We start from the raw sequence: 19956 nt of genomic DNA, 5'->3' as shown, positions 1-19956 counted from the left end.
CATATTTCCTCTAAAATGTAGTTAAGATTAGAGTTTAAACAGCTGTTTGATAGTTGATAAATACAAAATTAATCAGCATGTTTGATCATTGTTATATTATTTTAAGCAAAGACACTAAACACTCTCTATTCCACCTTAATAAATGTGTTTATATCATTATAAACTGAATATTTTGGGGTTTAAGAGTGTTGGTCTGACAAAATAAGAAATCAGAGACAATTTTCAGAGTGGATACTTTTTAAAATGTTGATTATAAAAATAAATGTGACTCATGTCTTTTATTAATTAACGTGTCAATAAAAAGTCAGAATCATTTCCCAGAGCCTGAGGAAACATCGGACCAACAGTCGACAATACAAAGATATTTAATTTACTTCGATTGATGGATAATAAACTGTAAATCTTCAGAACAGAACAAAGATAAAAAAAAAACAACAAACAGCCTCTGAATCAAATCTGTTTTTCACTTTTTATTTTTTGCTTGCAGACAAAAAAAGATATCCATGAAAGTCCAGATATAATAAATAAATTAACTACTAAAAACTGTTGGCTATTAAAGCGATGTAAAGAATGGCAGAAAGGCGTCAGATTACAGAGCTCGTATAAGGATCCCACGTCGCTGATGAATTAAAAAAAAAACCCAAATCAAAGAGACGCTGACTCGACAGCTGAGCAGCGCTCGACCCGCTGATTGTTCTTTAATGTTTGCATATTCTAACAGACTCCTACATGTTTCAGTAAACAGGAAGAGAGAGCAGAGAAAAGCAAAAGAAAAGCTTATTTCTTCTTCTTCTTTTTTTTGTTTTCACCCCACATACGAAAAGTTAAAAAGTTCCCGTGGAACTGAGCCAAGTGCTTGTGGTTTCCTGTCCCTAAAATATCGTCTGTAATTCTTGTGGAAAACCTGAAAGATTGTTTACTAGTTCACCCGTATTTGAGCAGATAAACGCACTAATAACTATGTCTTCTTCTTCTTCTTTTCTTTTTAAAGTGATTCAATGACTTTGGTGGCGAGGACAAAAACAAACAAAAAAAACCAAAACGCCATCTGAAAGACATAATTATTATTGTGTACTCGTATTTTCATGCATACAGTATTGAATTCTCTAGAAAAAGAAAAACTGTCGTAAAGTGTAAATGTCACAATCTTACCGAGTTTGTAGCTTAACTGACTGAGGTAAAGTTGCCTGTTTCCTGAAGAAGAGCACACATGCCTTTTGTTTTTTTTTTTGTTTTTTTCTTTCTCTTGGACGAGGACACGAACAGTATTTGGGTTCATCTCGCTTTCAAGTCGATCAACTTGGATAATCGTTGTTTAAAAAGACCCGTAGCCCGAAGAGGAGCGATTCAGGAACCGGTCTAAAATGGCTGACGGACGACTGAAAGGTTCAGCGTGTAACCGTCAAAACTGAAAACGTTAAAACTTCATGTCGAGCTGAACGTCGAAGGAAAAATCCACATTTCTTCTGTTGTTATTCACGATCTGTGTTTTCTTTGTCTTGTCGAACGTGATTTCTCAAACCACCTCTTCTTCTCCCACCAGATTTCCTACGTTTCCCAGAATACCTTTCAACAAGCCTCAACAGACCCTTGAGCTGTAAGTCAGTAACTTGTTTTACGTTACATTTGACTTTGTTGTTAATCAGTGAACCGTTGACTTCCTCAGTCGGATCACGATGAACGTAAAAAGTGTGATCGCTCAGAGTTCCTCCTCCGCAGCAGCAGGACTTTAATTAAACGCGTCCCCGCGTTGGAAACTTCAACATTAACGAGTTAATTTTTACACTGTAAAAAAATGCCAGGCTCAATATGATATGACCTTTTAACCAAATTAATTATTAATTATTAATTTCCCCGTGAAGTTCACTGTTTAAATGCAATGATGTCATTTTAGGCAAAAAATAATTTTATTGTCAAACCGTAAAACGTCCCGTTACAAATCTTTATCACAAGTTTCATTCTCCAACATCGTTACTGTTCAGGAGCCCTGAGGGGAAGTGAAGAATCCATTCTTTCAGTCTGATCTAAATAGTTTTCTCTTCCGTGTTTCTGACCCGAGAACTGGTGGGAAAAGTCTCGTCAGGATAATCTGTGAGTTCCTCAGTGGTTGCGTGGCTGCCCGGCCGTCTCCAGGTGCTAATCAGGGGAATGATTGAAGCCGAGTGTGTTTCAAGAGCGAGAGCAGACTGAAACTTGTTTGTGTAGCGACACCGGCTTCCCTGTTCTTTTAAGGGGAAGTTAGTTTTCTTTGATTAAAAACGTGAATACTTTCAGTTGTATGTAGAACCTGAGGCAGTGATGCACTTCAGCCTCTTGTGGTCAAAATGAGTATTACAAAAACAAACACTGAGTGAAAAACAAAGTTTTGGCCCAAATTTCAGATTTTTTTCCCTCCTGACAAATATTTTTTCTGGTTTCACACAGAAAAAAAACACACATCTTCAGAAAACATTTTTCTGTGTGAAAGGAGACTTTTTATTTATTGTAAAAGCTCCTGTGGTTAAAATGAGTCTTTTCCTCCTGACAAAAATAATTATTTTTTCTGAACTGTGGAAAAAAAATAATTTTGGTAGGAGAAAATATTTTTATTGTGAAGCTCGTGTGGTCGAAATAATGTTTCTGCTGCTAAAACGATTCATGATTTTTTTCAGGCAGTTTCACACTTGAATTTTTTTATTTTTTTCCCCCACTAACATTTCTTCACTTGTCCCTCAGGGCTTCCGTAGTTTTGACATCTGCCCCAAAAATGGAGAATCAGTCAGGCTTTAATTTCTGTCAGCCGTAACATCGTTATTGACTTAAAGTTTAGTGTGGAGGATTTAGTGACATCTAGACATCGCGTCTCACCCTCCCCTCTGGTGGCGGCTAAAAACATGACCGGTTTTTCACCCCAGTGTTTGGTTTGTCCGTTCTGGGCTACTGTAGATGTAAAAGACTCATTTCAAGCTAATGGATCCTCCTAAATCCTTCACACTGCACCTTCAGAAAGTCTAACATCAGTTTGGCTCTAGTCAACGTTTTCAGCATCACTTTTACAGGTGCATTGTGGGATAATTTCCGCTCTGTGTGGGGTTATAAATCTGCATCAGATTGTTGACTGACGACTTTTCAGGTGGATTTTCCCTTCGAGGTAAATTCACAAACTGAATTGGCGTCGTTGAAACTGAATGGACCCAAACACCTGAAACACATAAAGTTATCACCATATTCAAAAGAACTCATAGTAGCATAATAATAGTAAAATGGATTCCGTCCCCGTTATATTAAAACGTCGTCCAGACTTTAACAAATCACTTGAGAGAAAAGAAAAGATACAAAAACGTTAAAACATCAACGTGGAATTGATTCCAGCACTGATTTCTTGATTTAAAAACAAAAACTTAGAAAACAGAATGGCACTAATTTGAGTTGTCTACTCACAAAAAAACCTTTTTCTTTCAGAACAAAACAAAGTGTCACTGATGGTTTTCGGGGACGTTCCCTTGAGAAAAAGTCTGATGGTCCTTTATTCTGAAAAACGTATCGTAAGGAGAATCCATGCGAGGCCTCACCTCTTAGAAATGTTTTTTTTTTTTCTTTATACAAAGTTTACCGCAAAACATTAATTTTCTTTTTTTGTAAGAAAAATGACAAAAAAAGGCCAAAATAAAAGCCCTGTCATTCTCACCAAAATAAAAGCCTTGTTATGTGTACAGGAGCAGAGCTGGAACTTACTCTGGAGGAGGCGTTGGTCCCCACAGTTCATCAGCACACACAAACTACATCCTGACGCTCTGCTCGCTCAGCTCAGTGCTTCTCAGCTGCATCACGACCCAAAGTTCATCTCGAAGGCACAAACCCGGCGTCCATCTGAGCTGTGACCCGTCTGAGCTTCCTGCGGCCATCTTTGGGTCCCGACCCGCCAGCTGAGAAACACTGACGCGTGTTGTCCTCCGTGTCGTCTCCGGGGTGGGGGGGTGGGGAGCAACGTTACTGCTGCGGAGTAAACGAACGTGAAATCAGGACAGGATGTTCCAGTAAAATGTCAGAAGATGTGTCTGTATTATTTAAATCCCTGACGATGACCTGATGTTTACTGTCGAACGCTCCGGTGAAACTACTGTAACTGAACATCAAGTCAAAACATGCCTGTACTTTATCTACAGATGTCAGCTGATTAAAGGAATTTCACTTATTGTGTCCACTCTTCACTTCTTTGGGGATCTTTTTCATAATCAATTAACTTCTAAGTGCTTCCCGGAGCACAACATGACGCCTGTAAACATGTTGCTGTGTTCAGCCAACAGTCCAAATCACAAATCAATTTAAAATGATTGAAAACAGAGAAGTGCAGCTCGTTCTCACATTTGAACAGCTGTTTAATAAAATGATTTAAACAGACAACAGCTGCTTGATTAATTGTCTAATTTTGCAAGAAACATTGGCTCAGAGGGAACTTTAACAACAGCAGGGTGTCTGAAACTAAGCGTCTGTTAAACATCAATTATCCTACTTGTGTTTGGATTTAAGGCAAATAAAGAAAAATGCTTTTTAAGTACGGAAGCCCTGAGGGAACAAGTGAAGAAATGTTTCTTTCTGCTGATCCATCTTCAGTCTGATCTAAATAGTTTCCTCTTCTGTGTTTTTGACTCGAGAACTGGTGGAAAAAAGGTTTTACCCAGAAAATCTCTGAGTTTTTCAGGAGTGAAACCAAATGAAAAACATTTCTTCTTTTTTTATTGAAAATTCAGTTTTCTTATGAGAATAGTGAAAAATTGGACTTTTCACTTCTCAGCCTTAATTTTAATTTCTCCTGCCAAAACGTTTCCACTTTTCTCACAAGCAAGAAAAAAACGTCCTGAAGAAAACTTTTTTCACTCGTGTTTTTACAGGTGGAAAACCTTTTTCTCCACTTGTCAAGTCATAACATGAAAAACAAGTTTTATCTCCTGAAATGTTTTTTTTTTCTTGGCCTCACACACGAAAAATAAATGAGGAAGTTATGAAGATTATCTTGGCAAAACTTTTTCCACAGTACAGAAGCCCTCAGGGGTGAAGACATTTTTGTTTTGGTCAGTTTTTTAAGTTTGATCTAAATAGTTTTGTCTCCTGTGTTTGTGACTTGAGAACTGGTGGAAAATAATCTTTATAATTTCCTTAAACTTTTTTTGTTTAAAATAAATATAAAAATTCTGAGATTTCTTCTGAATAATTAAGATTTTTTGTGAGAAAAGTAAAAAATCTGACTTCACAGAAAAATAATCTCAATTTTTGAAAAATAAAATTTCAGGAGAAAAACTTTTACTTTTTTGGTCTTCCAGCCTTCAAGTTTTTCTTTCCTCCCCACAAAACGTAGAATTTTTTGTGTGAAGGAGAAAATGTTTTCTGTTTCATGCACGAAAAAAAAATTCCTGAAAAAAACTTTTTTCACGTTCCCACAGATGGAAAAGGGTTTTTTGTGTGAAAAGTCAGATTTTTCACATTTCTAACAAAAAATCTGAATTTTTCAGAATTAAATAAAAATCTCAGAATATATATTTTTTTTTTTAAACAAAAAAATAAGGAAAGACTGTCCTGACAAAACTTTATTTTGGACCAGTTCTCGAGTAATAAACACAGGAGAGAATACTGTTTAGATCAGACTTACAAAATCAACCACCGGTTTCATGTGTGAAACTGAGCTGGAAAAAATAAAAGTCTCCTGATTTGTTTTTCGTCACATTTTCATGGTTGGAAAAAGAAATTAGGAAAGATTTTCCTGTCAAAACCTTTTTTTAACGGGAGTCTTGTACCACAAGAGTGAAAGAAAAACTTTTCAGGAGAACTTGTGTTTTTCATGTGTGAAACAGTAAAATAAAGTTTTGGCAGGAGATTTTTTTTTTTTCCAAAAAATTCAGTTGGTTTTTTTTGTGAGAAAAGTGAAAAATCTGACTCTTCAGACGTAAGGAAAATCTCAGATTTTTTAGGAAAGATTATTCTGTCAAAACCTTTTTCTTACAGGAGTAAAAAAAATGTGCCACAAGAGTGAAAGAAAAACTTTCAGATTTTTTTTTCCATCTGTGAAACCAAATGGAAGAAAGAAATTTCAGAAGAACTTTTTTTTTTCATGTGTGAAACAGAGTTAAATAAAAAGTGTTGGCAGGAAGGTTTTTTTTTCTTTCAGAATTTAAATTTTTTAGTTATAGATTTTTTTTGAGTAAAGTGAAAAATCAGATTTTTTTTTTCTCCTTCCCACAAAAAATTTTGAATTTTTTGTATGAAAAGTCAGAAAATGAAGATTTTTTTTGTGGGAGGGAGAAAAAAAATTTGGACCAAATTTTTTTTTTAAACTCTTTCATACACAAAAAAAAAGTCCTAAAAAAACTTTTCACAGAAAAAATATTCTGGATCTTATCCAGGAAGGTTATCCTGCAAAACCTGCAGGTCTTTACAGAAACTTTTACAGATTCCATTATTCTGATTTTGTGTGAACAATTTAGATTTTTTGTGAGAAAAGTGAAAAATCTGACTTTTAATACATCAAAAATCTCATATCCTCAGTAACCAGGTGAAAAGGAAATTTTCAAGGAAAACATTTCAGGAGAAAACCTTTTTTTGTAGATTTTTTTTGTATGAAAAGTCAGAAAATGTAGAATTTTTTGTGGGAGGGAGAAAAAAATGTAGACAAAAAAAAAGACAAAAACAATGTTTCATCCACAAAAAAAAGTCCTGAAAAATAACTGGGAACAAGAGGAACTTTTTCACCAAAATAAGGGAATCTGGAATTCAAAATTAAAAAAACAATTCGAGTATTATTTTTTTTAAATAAAAAATTTGAGATTTTCTTTTCATGTGTGCAACCAGGTGAAAAAGACATTTTTAGGGAGAAAGTTGAGGAGAAAACCTTTTTTTTTTTTCTTTTCCACTTTTCTCACATGCAGGAAAAAAAATCTTTCCTAACAAAGTTTTGTCACGTTTTAATTTCTCCATGCACAAAAACCTAAGAAATATCTTTTTATCCCACTCAGTTTCACATATGAAATTTAAAAAAAATTAAAGGATAAAAAACTTTCCTGGCAAACCCTTTCCCACCGGTTCTGAAGTCAGAAACACGAGAAAAACAATTTCACAAATGAAAAAAAAAAAAGTTCTCTTTTTTTTCTAACTTGGCCTCACATGAAAAAAATAAGAATGCTCTTGTGACTTTTTTTTTCTCAAAGATGAAAAAAAAAAACTTAAGGAAGATATCCTGGATTTAGTTTTGTTCACCAGTTCTCAAGTCATAATCACAGGACGGGAAACAATTCACTTACCAAAGATCAGCAGAATAAAAACACTTCTTCACTCGCCCCTCGGGGCTTCTGTAGGTTTGGGATGAGTAACTTTGCTTGTTTCTACCTGTGTGAGACTCAGAACTGAAGCTGTTTTAATCGTCTGGGCTGGATTCAAACGTTAAGTACTCACCTGTCTGCTCATGTCTGCTCCTCTGCCTGAGGCTGTGATTGGCTGACACCTTCAGATTCCTCCTGGATCGTGTCATCGTCCTCCACCTCTTCTTCCTCCTCCTCCTCCTCCTCAGCTTCCTCCTCCTCCTCTTCTTCCTCGTTGCAGTCGTCATCAGTGGCCTCCTCTCCTTGTTCCTTCACCTCCATCTCTCCCTCGCTGTCTGGGTTATCTGCTGCTCCCGCCTCCTCCTCGTCGTCCTCCTCGTCCTCTTCCTCCCCGTCTTCTCCCTCAGCCTCCTCCTCGCTGAAGGGCTCTTTGCCCTCCTCCACCCTCCTGGCTGTCTCGGAGAACCAGTCCCTCACCTGCTCGTAGCTCATGCTGGACTTTGTCACCAGATCGTCCAGATCTTTCTCACTCAGGGCTCGGTGTTTGAGGTAGTAGTCCTTCAGAAACGTCTTACCGGACTTCACCTGCAGGGGGACCAATGAGAGACGAGCCTCAGTGTTAAAGTAACTAAATACTTGACATAAAAAAGTACCAAAGTTTGTTTCATTTGAGGAAAACTGACATTTTCTAAAATCTGCTTGTTTGAACTTCATGTGAAGACTGATACTGATAACTTCATCTCTGTGTAGGCTCAGCTGAGTGTATACTGCACACACAGACCTTGATGGCGGTGGCGCCCTCCTGTGGGGATCGTTTGCAGGGATACGGCCGGCGCGTCCTCCTGGACCAACCACGGAAACGCTTCCTGGACTTCTTCTGGCTCTTTGCTCCACCGTTCAGCGCCTCGTCCACCTTAAACCCACAACATTTGTTAGTTTACACAGAAAAGTACAAATACTACGAACACCTCATTCGTAAAACACTCGTACCTTTCCGCTCTGGTAGAGGTAGTACCACTTCAGGTTGCTGTTCTTGCAGGCGTAGCGAGTGTCTCCAAACCAGTTGACGATGTACGTCCTCGGCAGGCCGCTCTCCTCCGCCATCTGGTCGTACTCTTCGGACGTCGGCCACTGCGTGCGGACGAAGGCCTTCTTCAGGATGTGAAGCTGCTCCGGCGTCTTCTTCATCGTCTTCCTGCTGATGGGTGGAGTGTTCTGCCGCTCCTGAGCGGAGGACGAAGGCACGGACGCTGGTTTTACCTTCTCGCCGTCCCCCTCGACTTCTTCGTCCTTTGAAGGCATTTTCCGCCTCTCGGTGAACCAGGCGTCCACCTCCCGTCGCGTCAGCTTAGTCTCCGCACGCAGCCGGCTCAGCTCCTCGTCCGAGGGCGTGTCTGACTTCTGGAAACTGGCCTCGAGGACAAGCAGCTGCTCTGCAGTCTTTTCCTTGAACTTCTGTGGCGTGAAGTCGGGGAAGGCGTGGCGAAATTTCATGCGCCGGTCGCTGGAGGACCCTGACGAGCCCGGGGCGTTGGCAGAAGTCGGGGAGGAGTCGCTTGCATCGTCACTGGAGTCGATGATGATGGTGGCAGTGGTGTTGTCGCTGTTGTTGCTGTCGTTAAGGCTGCCGCTGCTGTTTCTTCCTCCTCTGCCTCCTCCAGGCGTTGCCGCTCTGCTGGACGAGGTTTCACTCAGCAGGACGCCGTGGTGATCCTTCGAGTTTCTCTGGTTGTAGCGCGTGTCGCTGAACCACTTCTTTATTGCTCGCTTGGAGAGTTTGGTGACCTGCATGAGTCGTGATATCTCCGCCTCTGTGGCGAACTGCCTCCTGCCGTAGCTCGCCTTCAGCTCCGCCAGCTGCTCCTTCGACTTCTTCGGTTTGGAAGCCGACGCATCCAAACTGAGCGCCGCGCCGGCCGACATCTCAGTCTTTGATTCTGACGTCGACGGCTCGGCGGCTTTGGGTTGGTTTCCGGGGACCCCTGCGACCGTCAGGGTGATTGGAGAGGCGACTGGCATGGTGCTGCCGTTACCGGCCACCTGAGTGAGGACGAGCCCCGGCTGGCCGACGATCTGGCACGTCTGGAATATGGACTGCAGGCCGTTGGTGGCGGCGGCGATGTTGGCGGGGATGACGGTGATGGTCTGAGGGACGGTCTGCACTGTGCCGTTAAACTTCTTCCTCCTTGCCTCCTCCACCTGAGGAGAGGAGGAACAGTCAACTGTTAAAGAACAGTTCACCCAAAATTAACATTTATTTTAAGTTTCTTTTCAGTTGTCTTGTTTTAAATCATCTCCAGCTGCTTCAGTTGTTTAGCAGAACGCTGCAACTCTGTTTTACTGTGAAGCTCCAGAAATGTTTTGTGGACTTTATATCAGCATGGAGGGAGGAGATGATGACTGAATCTTCATTTTTAATGAGAGAACTGTTTCTTTAAGCTTTAAGTTTACACTTCATTTCATCTTAACAGGAGAAATAAACAAACTAAGCTGATCTGGAGAGAATTACTGCCTTTGCATCTGGAACAAAGTAAAGAACTTCTGTTGTGACACAATAAAATGAGACCAGGATCAACTGACAGCGTAATAAAGTGACTCCACATATTATTTACAAAGTCAAAATTAGTTTCAGTTAACTCATTCAGAAGCCTGTTGTGGGACTCACTATTTCTTCTTATCGTTTCCCACTTTGTTGTTGTGTTTGACTTGATGTCGTAGTAAATGGTGTCACCTCTCAGTGATCTCGAGTATAAATAAAGGCTTATGATGATGATGATGATGATGATTAACGGGGAAGCAGCAGGGTTGTTAAACGTGTAAATGAAAGACAAAATTTTAGAACAAAAAAATGGAGCACTTTGCTAAAACATGATGTCGACCAGAACTGAAAACTTGACTTAAGTTTCTGTTGCTCCGAGTGAAAGAAAAAAGTAGCGCCAACAAAATACTACATCATCATCAGTTTCAATAAACTGGGAAGAGACGAGCTTAAAGCAATGAAAGCAAAGCACCACTTAAAAAGGTCACGCGATCAATAAAGAGCTCGTCACATTACAGCGAGTCTATAAAAGTTCATTTTATGAACTGATTTGAAAAACGACTCAAAGTCTGCCAACGTCTGGCGGACCGTCCAAAGAGCTGTTTGAGATTTTTGACCCTCTAAAATAAAATGTTGTAATCTGACTCGTCTTTCACTGGATGATCCATCGAATGTTTTTATATCTGATCTCATGTTTAATGATTTATTTTCTCCTCTACCTCAATAACGATGTCCGACACACAAACTAACACTTTAACTTCAGACTGCTCGTTCAAATAAAGTCACCTGCTGGCCTCGTGTGTCTTGGTCTGATCTTTTGCTGTATTTCAGGGAATGAATGTGACGCTCTCACATTCACAGTAATTAAAAAAGCATCAGTGTTGAGCCACGTGAAGGACAGAAGTGTGAAACGAGCCTAAAACAGACTGAGGATGCGACGAGGTGTGAAAGCGTCTCGTGAAGCACCGACCTCCTCCGGCGTCCAGCTGACTCCGTGTTTCAGCCTCTGAGCAGAAAACCAGACTTTGATCTGCTCCTCGCTGAACTTCGTCTGTGAAGACAAGCCCATGATCTCCGACACTGACGGGTACGGGAACCTACGACAGAACCAACAGCAGAAGTGAAAATAAAGACTGAATTATGCTGCAGTCTGTTTATTCAGGTGAACAAGAGAAACCTGCTGAGACACAAAGATGAGAAACAAGTTTTTTCCCCGTTTAAAGAAATTTTCCCCGAGAGAAAACTTCCAGGGAATTTCTCCTTTTTTTGTGAAAAAATATATTTACCAAAGGAAATTTTTCCAATTTCTTAATTTTGTTTTTTTCGATTTGAGAAATCGATTTAAATTTTTTTCAGTAGAATCTTTTTTCTACCGAAGTGAAAAAAAAATTTGTGGGAAATTTTTTCAAATAGGTTTTCTATTTTGATTTGTGAAATTAGGTGGGAAAAATTTTCTGGAGGAATTTTACTTAAAATAGGAGAAATGTCCTTTTTTTAGGGTAGAAAAACATTTTCCAGGGAAAAACATGAAAGTTTTTAGTTCTATGTAGAACATAAGGAAGTACTTCAGCCTCTTGTGGTCAAAATTAGTATTATAAAAACAAACAATTAGAAAATCCAGACTTGTAAAAACATTTTTTTCCTCCTGGCAATTTTTTTTTTTAAATCGCTGTTTCACAGAGTAAAAAAAAATATTCCCTGAAAATGTCGAGGGATTTTTTTTTTTTAATTCTTCAGGTGTTTTTATTTCATGTGTGAAACTGAGTGAAAAAATCCAGGACTGAAAATTTTTTTCCAGGACAATTTATTTCCCCCCATTTGTAAAACCGAATGAAAAACGTCACTTCTTCAGGTGTTTGTATTTCGTCAAGTGAAATCAAGTGAAAGTTTTTTTCCATTGGTAACAAAACAAAATCAAGCAACAAAAATGTTTTTTGTATGTAACACAAAAGAGTATAAAATCAATTACTTTTTTTTTCTTCTTTTTTTCATCCAACAGGAAATTACTGTGTGAGAATATTTTTTTTCTCTCCTGCCCAAACTTGATTTTTTTATGACTCGGTTTCACACATGAAAAAAAATAATTAAAAATGTTTTTTTCATATAATGTCAAAAAACATGGAAGAATAAATTCTCCTGAAAATTTTATTTTTCACCTGGAAAAAAAATGTTCTGGCCAAACCGTTCTCTTAATCACTCGGTGAAAAAAGAAATTCAGTGTCAAACGTGAAAAAAATTTTCCAAATGGAAAAAAATATATATTTTTTTATCATTATCTCCTGGCAAGTTGCTTTTTCACCTGGATTTTTTTTTCCAGTGAAAAATCTTTATTCAGGTGAATTGTTCTTTGTCAAACCAAGGAAATATGTATTTTTTCCCCGTTTGTGAAATGAGGTGGAAATTTCATGTCAGTTTTTTCAGGTCAAAAATTTCAGGGGAATTTTTTTCCTCACAAGATTTTTTCAGGAAAAAAAATGTTCAACGTGTGAAACTGAGCGGGAAAGATGTTTCCCTATTTGTAACGTGTTCATGTCCAAGTGAATTTTTTTTTCAGGTGTGAAAAAGTGAAAAACATTTTTTCCAGGAGAAAATTTTCAGAAAAATATATATTTTTTTCCATTTGTAACATCAAGTAAAAGAAAAGTCCTCACTCGACCCAGCGGGCTCCTGAACACCACAACAGACTTCTACTGAGGATAACAGAAGCCCCGCCCCTGCAGGTGCAGTTACCTGTTGTAGGCGCTGACCAGCAGGACGTTGCTGTCCATGGTCGTGTTGTAGGTGGGGATGCTGCTGATGGGGATGAGGAGCTGAGTCTGCGTCTGCGTGCTGTTCTGCTGGTTCTGCAGCGCCGACAGAACCTGAGCCAGCGTCCCAGGAGGCAGCACGCCGCCGCCCGAGCCGCCTTTAATCTGGAGCACGTTGGGGCTGTTGACCACGATGCTCTGCGGGACGGCCTGGACCTGCACCGCCGTGGAGACGGGGATGAGGCGAGGGGTGATGGCGGCGGGGGTCATCGGGGCCGGAGACAGCGTGGGCGGCTCCATGTTCTCCACGTCCTCGTCGTCGCTTTCCACTTTGATGACGTCGTCGGGCGCCATCTTGTGCGAGGTGCTGAACTTCTTGGGTTCTGGTCGGCTCTTGATCCTCATGATGGGCGTCTTGCTGAGGGCGATGCCTCTGCGGGACGTGTCCTCCGCCTCGTCGTCCTCCACTTTGACGAAGCTGCCGTCGAAGGTGAGGTCGTTGACCGTCTGCTGGAAGATGGTCTCGTTGTTTCGCTTCACCATCGTCCGTGTGAAGTTGTCCTCGCCCGGGTGGAGGCGGGCGTTGTGGGCCAGCAGCGTGTCATAACTGGGTGGAGAGAAATGTGGGTCAATACTTCTATCATCAGAAAGAAAAACTGAAACAGTCGACACACAGGGACAGTTCGTGATAAATAAAGAGTGGTGAGGAAAAAGTATCTTCAGGACTTTAACCACGTAACTCATCGCTCAGAGTGTCGTGAGCTTTCAGCTTCGATGATCTGAATCAAAGCAGGATCAGCTGTTTTCACAGGACTTTCTTCTCTCCATCCTGCCTACTTGGGCGTGTCGGAAGAAAATAATACAAAAACCAACTTCATTGACAACACAGCTAGCTTAGCATTAGCCTGCAGCATCACTTCCAGACTCTCATCCTGTGTGCACGAAGTCGGAGATGTTGATTTACTTTCTTTTATTGATTTGTTCGATAAGTTTACTCTTTAACTTTGTAACAATCTGAATTTCTATTATTCGTTCATTGTTGAGTCACTGAAGGCTGGCATCTTTTGTTGAACTCTGGAAACTTTAAACCAGGATAAAGTCAAGTCATTTTAAAGAGGAGTTTTGAAATGGGGCTCTGAGGGGCAAGTGAAGAATTATACACATTAAAAAAAAACATTTTTCAGGAAAATTTTGCCTTTGTTCATGTATAAAAATGTAAATGAAATGTAAAAAAAATTCCAGGAGTTTCTTCATTGAAACTGAGTGATTGTTTTTTTTTTTCTGGGAGAAAATAAAATTCCATGTGTGAAATCCATTAAAAGTTTTAGGCTCCTGCCCAAACCTTTTGTCACTCAGTTTCACACCAGCTTTTTTTTTTAAACCTGAATTTGAAGAAGAAAAAAAAAATCTTTTTTCCCCACTCAATTTGACACAAGTGAAAAAAATATCGCTATATCTCAAATCAATATTTAAACTCGATTTCACACATCAAAGAATAAATACAAAATAAAAACCCCCTGAAAAGTTTTTTCTCACTTTTTCCACGTGAATTTTTGGGTAAGAGTTGTTGGGTTTTGGACTGTTGGTTGAATGAAAGAAGCAGTTTGAAGACGTCACTTTGGCCTCTGGAAAGTGTGAAAAGATTTTTTTTTTTTTTTTTTTTTAAATCAAGACAAAAGTAAAGCGTTTGTCCTGAGCTGCACGCTCACACACAGTACCTGTAGTGTTAAGACACGAGTACTGTACCTCTTGGTGTGGTAGTCACACTCCATGCAGACGTAGGACGTGTTGATCACGACGTCGGGATGCTCCGTGTCCACATGCATGGTGAACAGGTTGAGCTCTGCGGTCTGGAAGCTGCAGTATTTGCACTCATAGCCTCCCTCGGCCATGTTGGAGTCCAGGTAGTGGTCCGACACCGGTCTGACGTCTGCGTCCTCGCCCCACTCCTCCTGCGGACCCGAAACCTCAGAGGAGACGGTTGCCACGCCGTTACTGTCCTCCGCTTCGGCTGCGTCCGCGACGTCCTCCATCTCCTGATCCGAGTCGACGGGTTCTCGAGGAGGAACCATGCAGGGGGTGGTGGATTTTCTCCTGCTCGCCATCCTGAGGTCCGGTGAGCGCTGTGTCAAGCCGAGTGTTCAAGCTGTCTCAGTTCAGGTCGTCCTGCAGTGGCTCCATAAAGAAGGATGTCCTCAGTCGAAATGTTTCCTCTGTTGTCCTCAATACCTGGAGACACGGAAGTAACGAAGGATTAGCACATGTGAGCGCAACATTCAGAAGTGAGATGTCTCAATCAGATGTTTTGTTGTAGTTCTGTTGGTGTGTGAATCCAATCCCATCACGTGAGATGTTAAAGCCGAGGTAAAGCCCGGTTTCTGAGGCAGCGTCGACATCAACATCAGTAGAAACATTACTGATTTATCAGCTGAACGCTGGTTTTGGTAAATAGGATGACATTCACAGATGATTGGGGCCGATTTTCTGCAGTTTTTTTCCCCGATTATTGTGTCTGTGTTTTTTGTCTGATAACTGATAAAATAAATTAATTTAAAAAATGTGCTTTGTTCTTTCTGTAGTCTCACTCAATGTCCCGCCCACAACCCAATCTGATTGGTTCTGAATCTGAATCTACAAAGTAACTAAAGTTAGCAAATAAATGTAGAAGGAAGGAAGTACGAAGTAGCAGAAAACAAATACCTCAAAATGGTTTTCTGAGCTCTGTGGTGAACAATCGATATTTCTAGATTAACTTAAACATATCTTTGGTATATCTAGAGCTGAGTATCGAACTACGATGCTTTTATGGCACTGACCCGATTGCCTGGAGAATTTAAAAAATATCTTGTCATTCGTCGGTCAGGAAAGGTGTCATTATCGAAAAGCAGAACGTCTTTAACACAGCTCAGTTATTATTGTCTTCTTACAGTGAAGATTTCTTGGATTCACTGAAGGCACCAAAGGGGGAATAAATAACAAGTTTCAAGTGATCAGTTTTGATTAATTTTGATAAGGATCCTTTAAGTTCACTTTTTAAAGATTTGTGATAAAGTTTTGTACCGAGTGAGTCAATTTAGAGTTTAAAAATGAAGTTATCTGAGCTCTGTGGTGGACAAACTATGTTTCTAGATGCCTCGAACATACTGATATTTGTAGATGGTGTATTTTACTTGTTTCCAACATGCATGTTGTGTAAGTCGCACATCATTTTCTCCTTTCCTGCTTCACATTGCTGATGTACACACTGTTGTTGGCTTCATTATTTAATCGACACCATGAATCTGTTTTATACGACGTGTTTGCGACTGTGCCAGTTTAACCACCCTGCTGCTGCTGCTGCTGGACCATATTATTATTATATCACCATCTATATTTAACACTCCTGTGGGTTATTTTCTTATCTGACTGGATCTTATCAATATTAATCAATCTAAAAACACATGTGGTCTTCTCACAGTGACTGTCTTTGATTGAGGGAGCAGCATGTGATTGTGCTAAATGGGACAAATCAGGGGACTGAGCCTCTGAAGATGAGCTGATAAGAAGAAGTTGAGTGCAGCTGGATGAAGTCCTGATGCAGCCTGGCTGATCCTCTGCAGCCTGTCCACACACACACACACTGGACACACACACTGCTGTGAACCAGCACAGTCAAGCCTCCACTCGTATCGTCCTGCACCTCCTCAGCTAGCTCACTGTGGGAGATAAACAGAGAAAGAGGAGCGGTAGCCGCCACACAGCCTCCTGCTAGCTAACGTTAGCTAGCTGCTGGTTAACGGGTCGGTTCTCCACAAGCGGCAGCGGGCGGGAGGCTCGCACACGCCCGCTAGCAGCGCGCTGTCAGCTCGGTGCGCTTTTACCTGGTCGATCGGCCGCCGTCCGCCCGCATCTCGCGGTAAACAGTGAGCTGGCTAGCGGCTGTAGCTGTGTAGCATCTCCGGCTCGGTCTGTTGATGCGCAGTCTTCCGCCTTTTGCCCGAATGCACCGAGGAGCCCATCTGCTTTCAGCCGGACACGGAGCCGCCCCGACGGCCGGGAGCGAGCTAACTGACCTACCGCCCGTTAGCGCCGCTGCTCGCTGGCCCCGCCACGGCTCGCATCGTCTCCTGCCGCTGCTTTCTTAGTAAAAACGACAGTTTAATAAAAAAGGCACCGATAGTTCAGCGAATCTGACGATGGCCATTTTTTTTGTAGCGCCGCTACAAGCGAGCAACGGCCGACAAGTGTTTCCGGAATGAGCCTTTCAGAATAAAAGCTTGGACTAAGGTATTCAGCCAATAAGAGATTTATACACAAAAAACAACAACAACAACAACAACTACTACTACTACTAACACCAACAACTACAGCGATAATACAAATACTACTACTTCTATTAGCCCTGCTCTTTCATTCATATCTGTGCGTATATTATATTTAATTTAATTAATACAACACAGATAACACCGACATTAACTGCTCGTGTCTTTTATGTGAATTTTAATTTTATTTTCATGTTGTTTGAGGTGTGTGTTTGTTCCTTTTAGTACTGATGTCTTGGTGAGTTATCATCATACCCATATTTATTATTTATTGTTTGTAAATAACAGTACCAAATTGTTTATACTTACACTGTTCATATTATCATATTTGTCTTATTGTAAATACTATGTATATACGAGTTAATTCTATTTCTTATCTCTTATTATATTGTTTATTTTTTACTTTTTATTATTGTTTAAGTGTGATACTGTCCTTTGGCTGCTGTGACTAAGGAATTTCCCCATTTGCGGGACAAATAAAGGATTTCTGACTCTGATTCTGATTCTGATCTGGAGATTCTGAATCTCAATGGGAATATTCCTGGTAAAAAAAAAATAATAATAACAAAAAAACTAAAATAAATAAATATCCGTGAATAAATACTTTTTGTCTCATGGTACAATACATTTAATTATGTACTGCTGTGCTGTTTGTGTTCTTCAATTAAGCTAAAGATTTGTGTGTGTGTGTTGTTTTTTTTTTGTTTGGATATGCGACAATTCCCAGTCATTTATTTTGAAGGTATCTCTGAAAAGCGGAAACGAGCGTCGCTGCAGTGAGGTGAGCGTGACGGATTCGTTTGAGGCGTGCGTCATTACGTCACAGGCAGACGCCAGCAGCGTGCTCCTGCTCTGCGCTGACTGAAGTGAAGTAGGCCACTTCAGCGTGTACTTATACAAGGAGTACAGTAACAGCGTGTACCGAGGACACTGCGGAGTTTACTGAGGTCAACTACAGTTCAGACATAATAATATAACTTAAAACATTCTCAGGTGCAAGTCAAAGTTATTTTAAGTGCATTGTTATTTTCAGAAAATCATCAGAAGTACTCATTATTCAGCAGAATGGCCCCTGCTACTGTGATATTATTATTTTTACACTCGTTTGCTTGGAGTAGCTCAAGTAACTAACATGTTTCTGTGTAATGTTGTGCAGTAAAATGGAATTTGAATAACACTGTCAATGCAAGGAGACTCAAACTCATGAAACTGTTTAAAAATGTTATAATTTCCACATCTTATGATGTGGAAATGCCGCAAACTGCATTAATTCTGAAAGAAATGTGCACTTATTGTATCCACACTGACCTTAAAGTCATGTGATTTGAAGAGCCTGACCGTTGGACCGACCCAGGGAGGAAGAGTCAGAATCAGATCTGTGCTGATCCAGCTTGTTTAAGCTGCTCCTGGCTAATGTCTGCTCACAGGACAAGGAAATGGACAAAATGGCACTCAGGCTGAACAAACAACGTGAAATCAGAGACTGTTATGTCCACAGAGACCCGTCTCCCCCACATCTTTACAGAGACCCGCCTCCACCACGTCTTTACACAGACCCGTCTCCACCACGTCTTTACAGAGACCCGTCTCCACCACGTCTTTACAGAGACCTGTCTCCACTATGTCTTTACACAGACTTGTCTCCCCCACGTCTTTACAGAGACCTGTCTCCACCACATCTTTACAGAGACCCGTCTCCACCACGTCTTTAAAGAGACCTGTCTCCACCACGTCTGTACAGAGACCCGTCTCCACCACGTCTTTACAGAGACCTGTCTCCACCACGTCTGTACAGAGACCCGTCTCCACCACGCCTTTACAGAGACCCGTCTCCACCACGTCATTACAGAGACCTGTCTCCACTATGTCTTTACACAGACCTGTCTCCACCACGTCATTACAGAGACCTGTCTCCACTATGTCTTTACAGAGACCTGTCTCCACCACGTCATTACAGAGACCTGTCTCCACCACGTCTGTACAGAGACCCGTCTCCACCACGCCTTTACAGAGACCCGTCTCCACCACGTCATTACAGAGACCTGTCTCCACCACGTCTTTACAGAGACCTGTCTCCACCACGTCATTACAGAGACCTGTCTCCACTATGTCTTTACACAGACTTGTCTCCATCAGGTCTTACAGAGACCTGTCTCCACCACGTCTGTACAGAGACCCGTCTCCACCATGTCTGTACAGAGACCTGTCTCCACCACGTCATTACAGAGACCTGTCTCCACTATGTCTTTACACAGACTTGTCTCCATCAGGTCTTACAGAGACCTGTCTCCACCACGTCTGTACAGAGACCCGTCTCCACCACGTCTTTACAGAGACCTGTCTCCACCACGTCTTTACAGAGACCTGTCTCCACCACGTCATTACAGAGACCTGTCTCCACTATGTCTTTACACAGACTTGTCTCCATCAGGTCTTACAGAGACCTGTCTCCACCACGTCTGTACAGAGACCCGTCTCCACCACGTCTTTACAGAGACCTGTCTCCACCACGTCTTTACAGAGACCTGTCTCCACCACGTCATTACAGAGACCTGTCTCCACTATGTCTTTACACAGACTTGTCTCCATCAGGTCTTACAGAGACCTGTCTCCACCACGTCTGTACAGAGACCCGTCTCCACCATGTCTGTACAGAGACCTGTCTCCACCACTTCTTTGGAGACCCTTCTCCACCACATCTGTACAGAGACCCTTCTCCCCCACGTCTTTACAGAGACCCTTCTCCCCCACGCCTTTACAGAGACCCGTCTCCACCACGCCTTTACACAGACCTGTCCCCAGACCAGGATATCTACTGAAGTTAGCATGCTAACCAGCGAGCGGCAGGCTTGAAAACCTGTATCTCCCAGTGCAGAGGTGCAAAGCTCCTGTGCTAGCGGTGTACACCAACGCGCTCCTGGTAAGTCAGTAAGTTAGTAAAACTTTATTGATATAGCACTTTTCTTAACACAAGTTACCTTATATTGCTTTATATCAACAATAATATAGATTAAAGACAAATTACAAAGGACATACAAATACAACACACTGCTGCACTGCTTACTGAGCTAACAAGCTAA

At 41.1% G+C, this 19956-nt stretch overlaps 1 protein-coding gene and 1 long non-coding RNA gene across 5 annotated transcripts in view; one reads left to right on the top strand and one right to left on the bottom strand.

The window, feature by feature from the left end:
* Positions 1–4174, top strand: part of LOC140993625 (uncharacterized) — a 33130-nt gene extending 28956 nt beyond the window's left edge. For all 3 annotated transcript variants that reach the window (XR_012178674.1, XR_012178675.1, XR_012178673.1), the window contains 2 exons: positions 1544–1597; positions 3696–4174. This is a non-coding gene — a long non-coding RNA (uncharacterized lncRNA). The remainder of the gene's footprint in view (positions 1–1543; positions 1598–3695) is intronic.
* On the bottom strand, positions 451–16793 carry LOC140993624 (zinc fingers and homeoboxes protein 1-like). 2 transcript variants are annotated; one of them, XM_073463118.1, is made up of 8 exons: positions 16436–16793; positions 14322–14804; positions 12559–13182; positions 10799–10925; positions 8280–9488; positions 8071–8202; positions 7423–7874; positions 451–3975 (listed from the first exon to the last, which is right to left on the bottom strand). In XM_073463118.1, the coding sequence occupies exons 2-7, from the start codon at positions 14678–14680 to the stop codon at positions 7431–7433; spliced, it is 2895 nt and encodes a 964-aa protein (XP_073319219.1). In that variant the 5' UTR covers positions 14681–14804; positions 16436–16793; the 3' UTR covers positions 451–3975; positions 7423–7430. The 2 variants fall into 2 exon arrangements, with proteins under 2 accessions (XP_073319219.1, XP_073319220.1); XM_073463119.1 differs by having other exon boundaries at positions 451–3972.
* Between the last annotated feature and the right edge of the window lie 3163 nt (positions 16794–19956).

This window comes from Pagrus major, chromosome 3, assembly GCF_040436345.1.
Source record: "Pagrus major chromosome 3, Pma_NU_1.0".
Lineage (NCBI taxonomy): Eukaryota > Metazoa > Chordata > Actinopteri > Spariformes > Sparidae > Pagrus > Pagrus major.
Note: the sequence above shows the minus strand (reverse complement) of the source record. Positions and strands in the feature narration are given on the sequence as shown.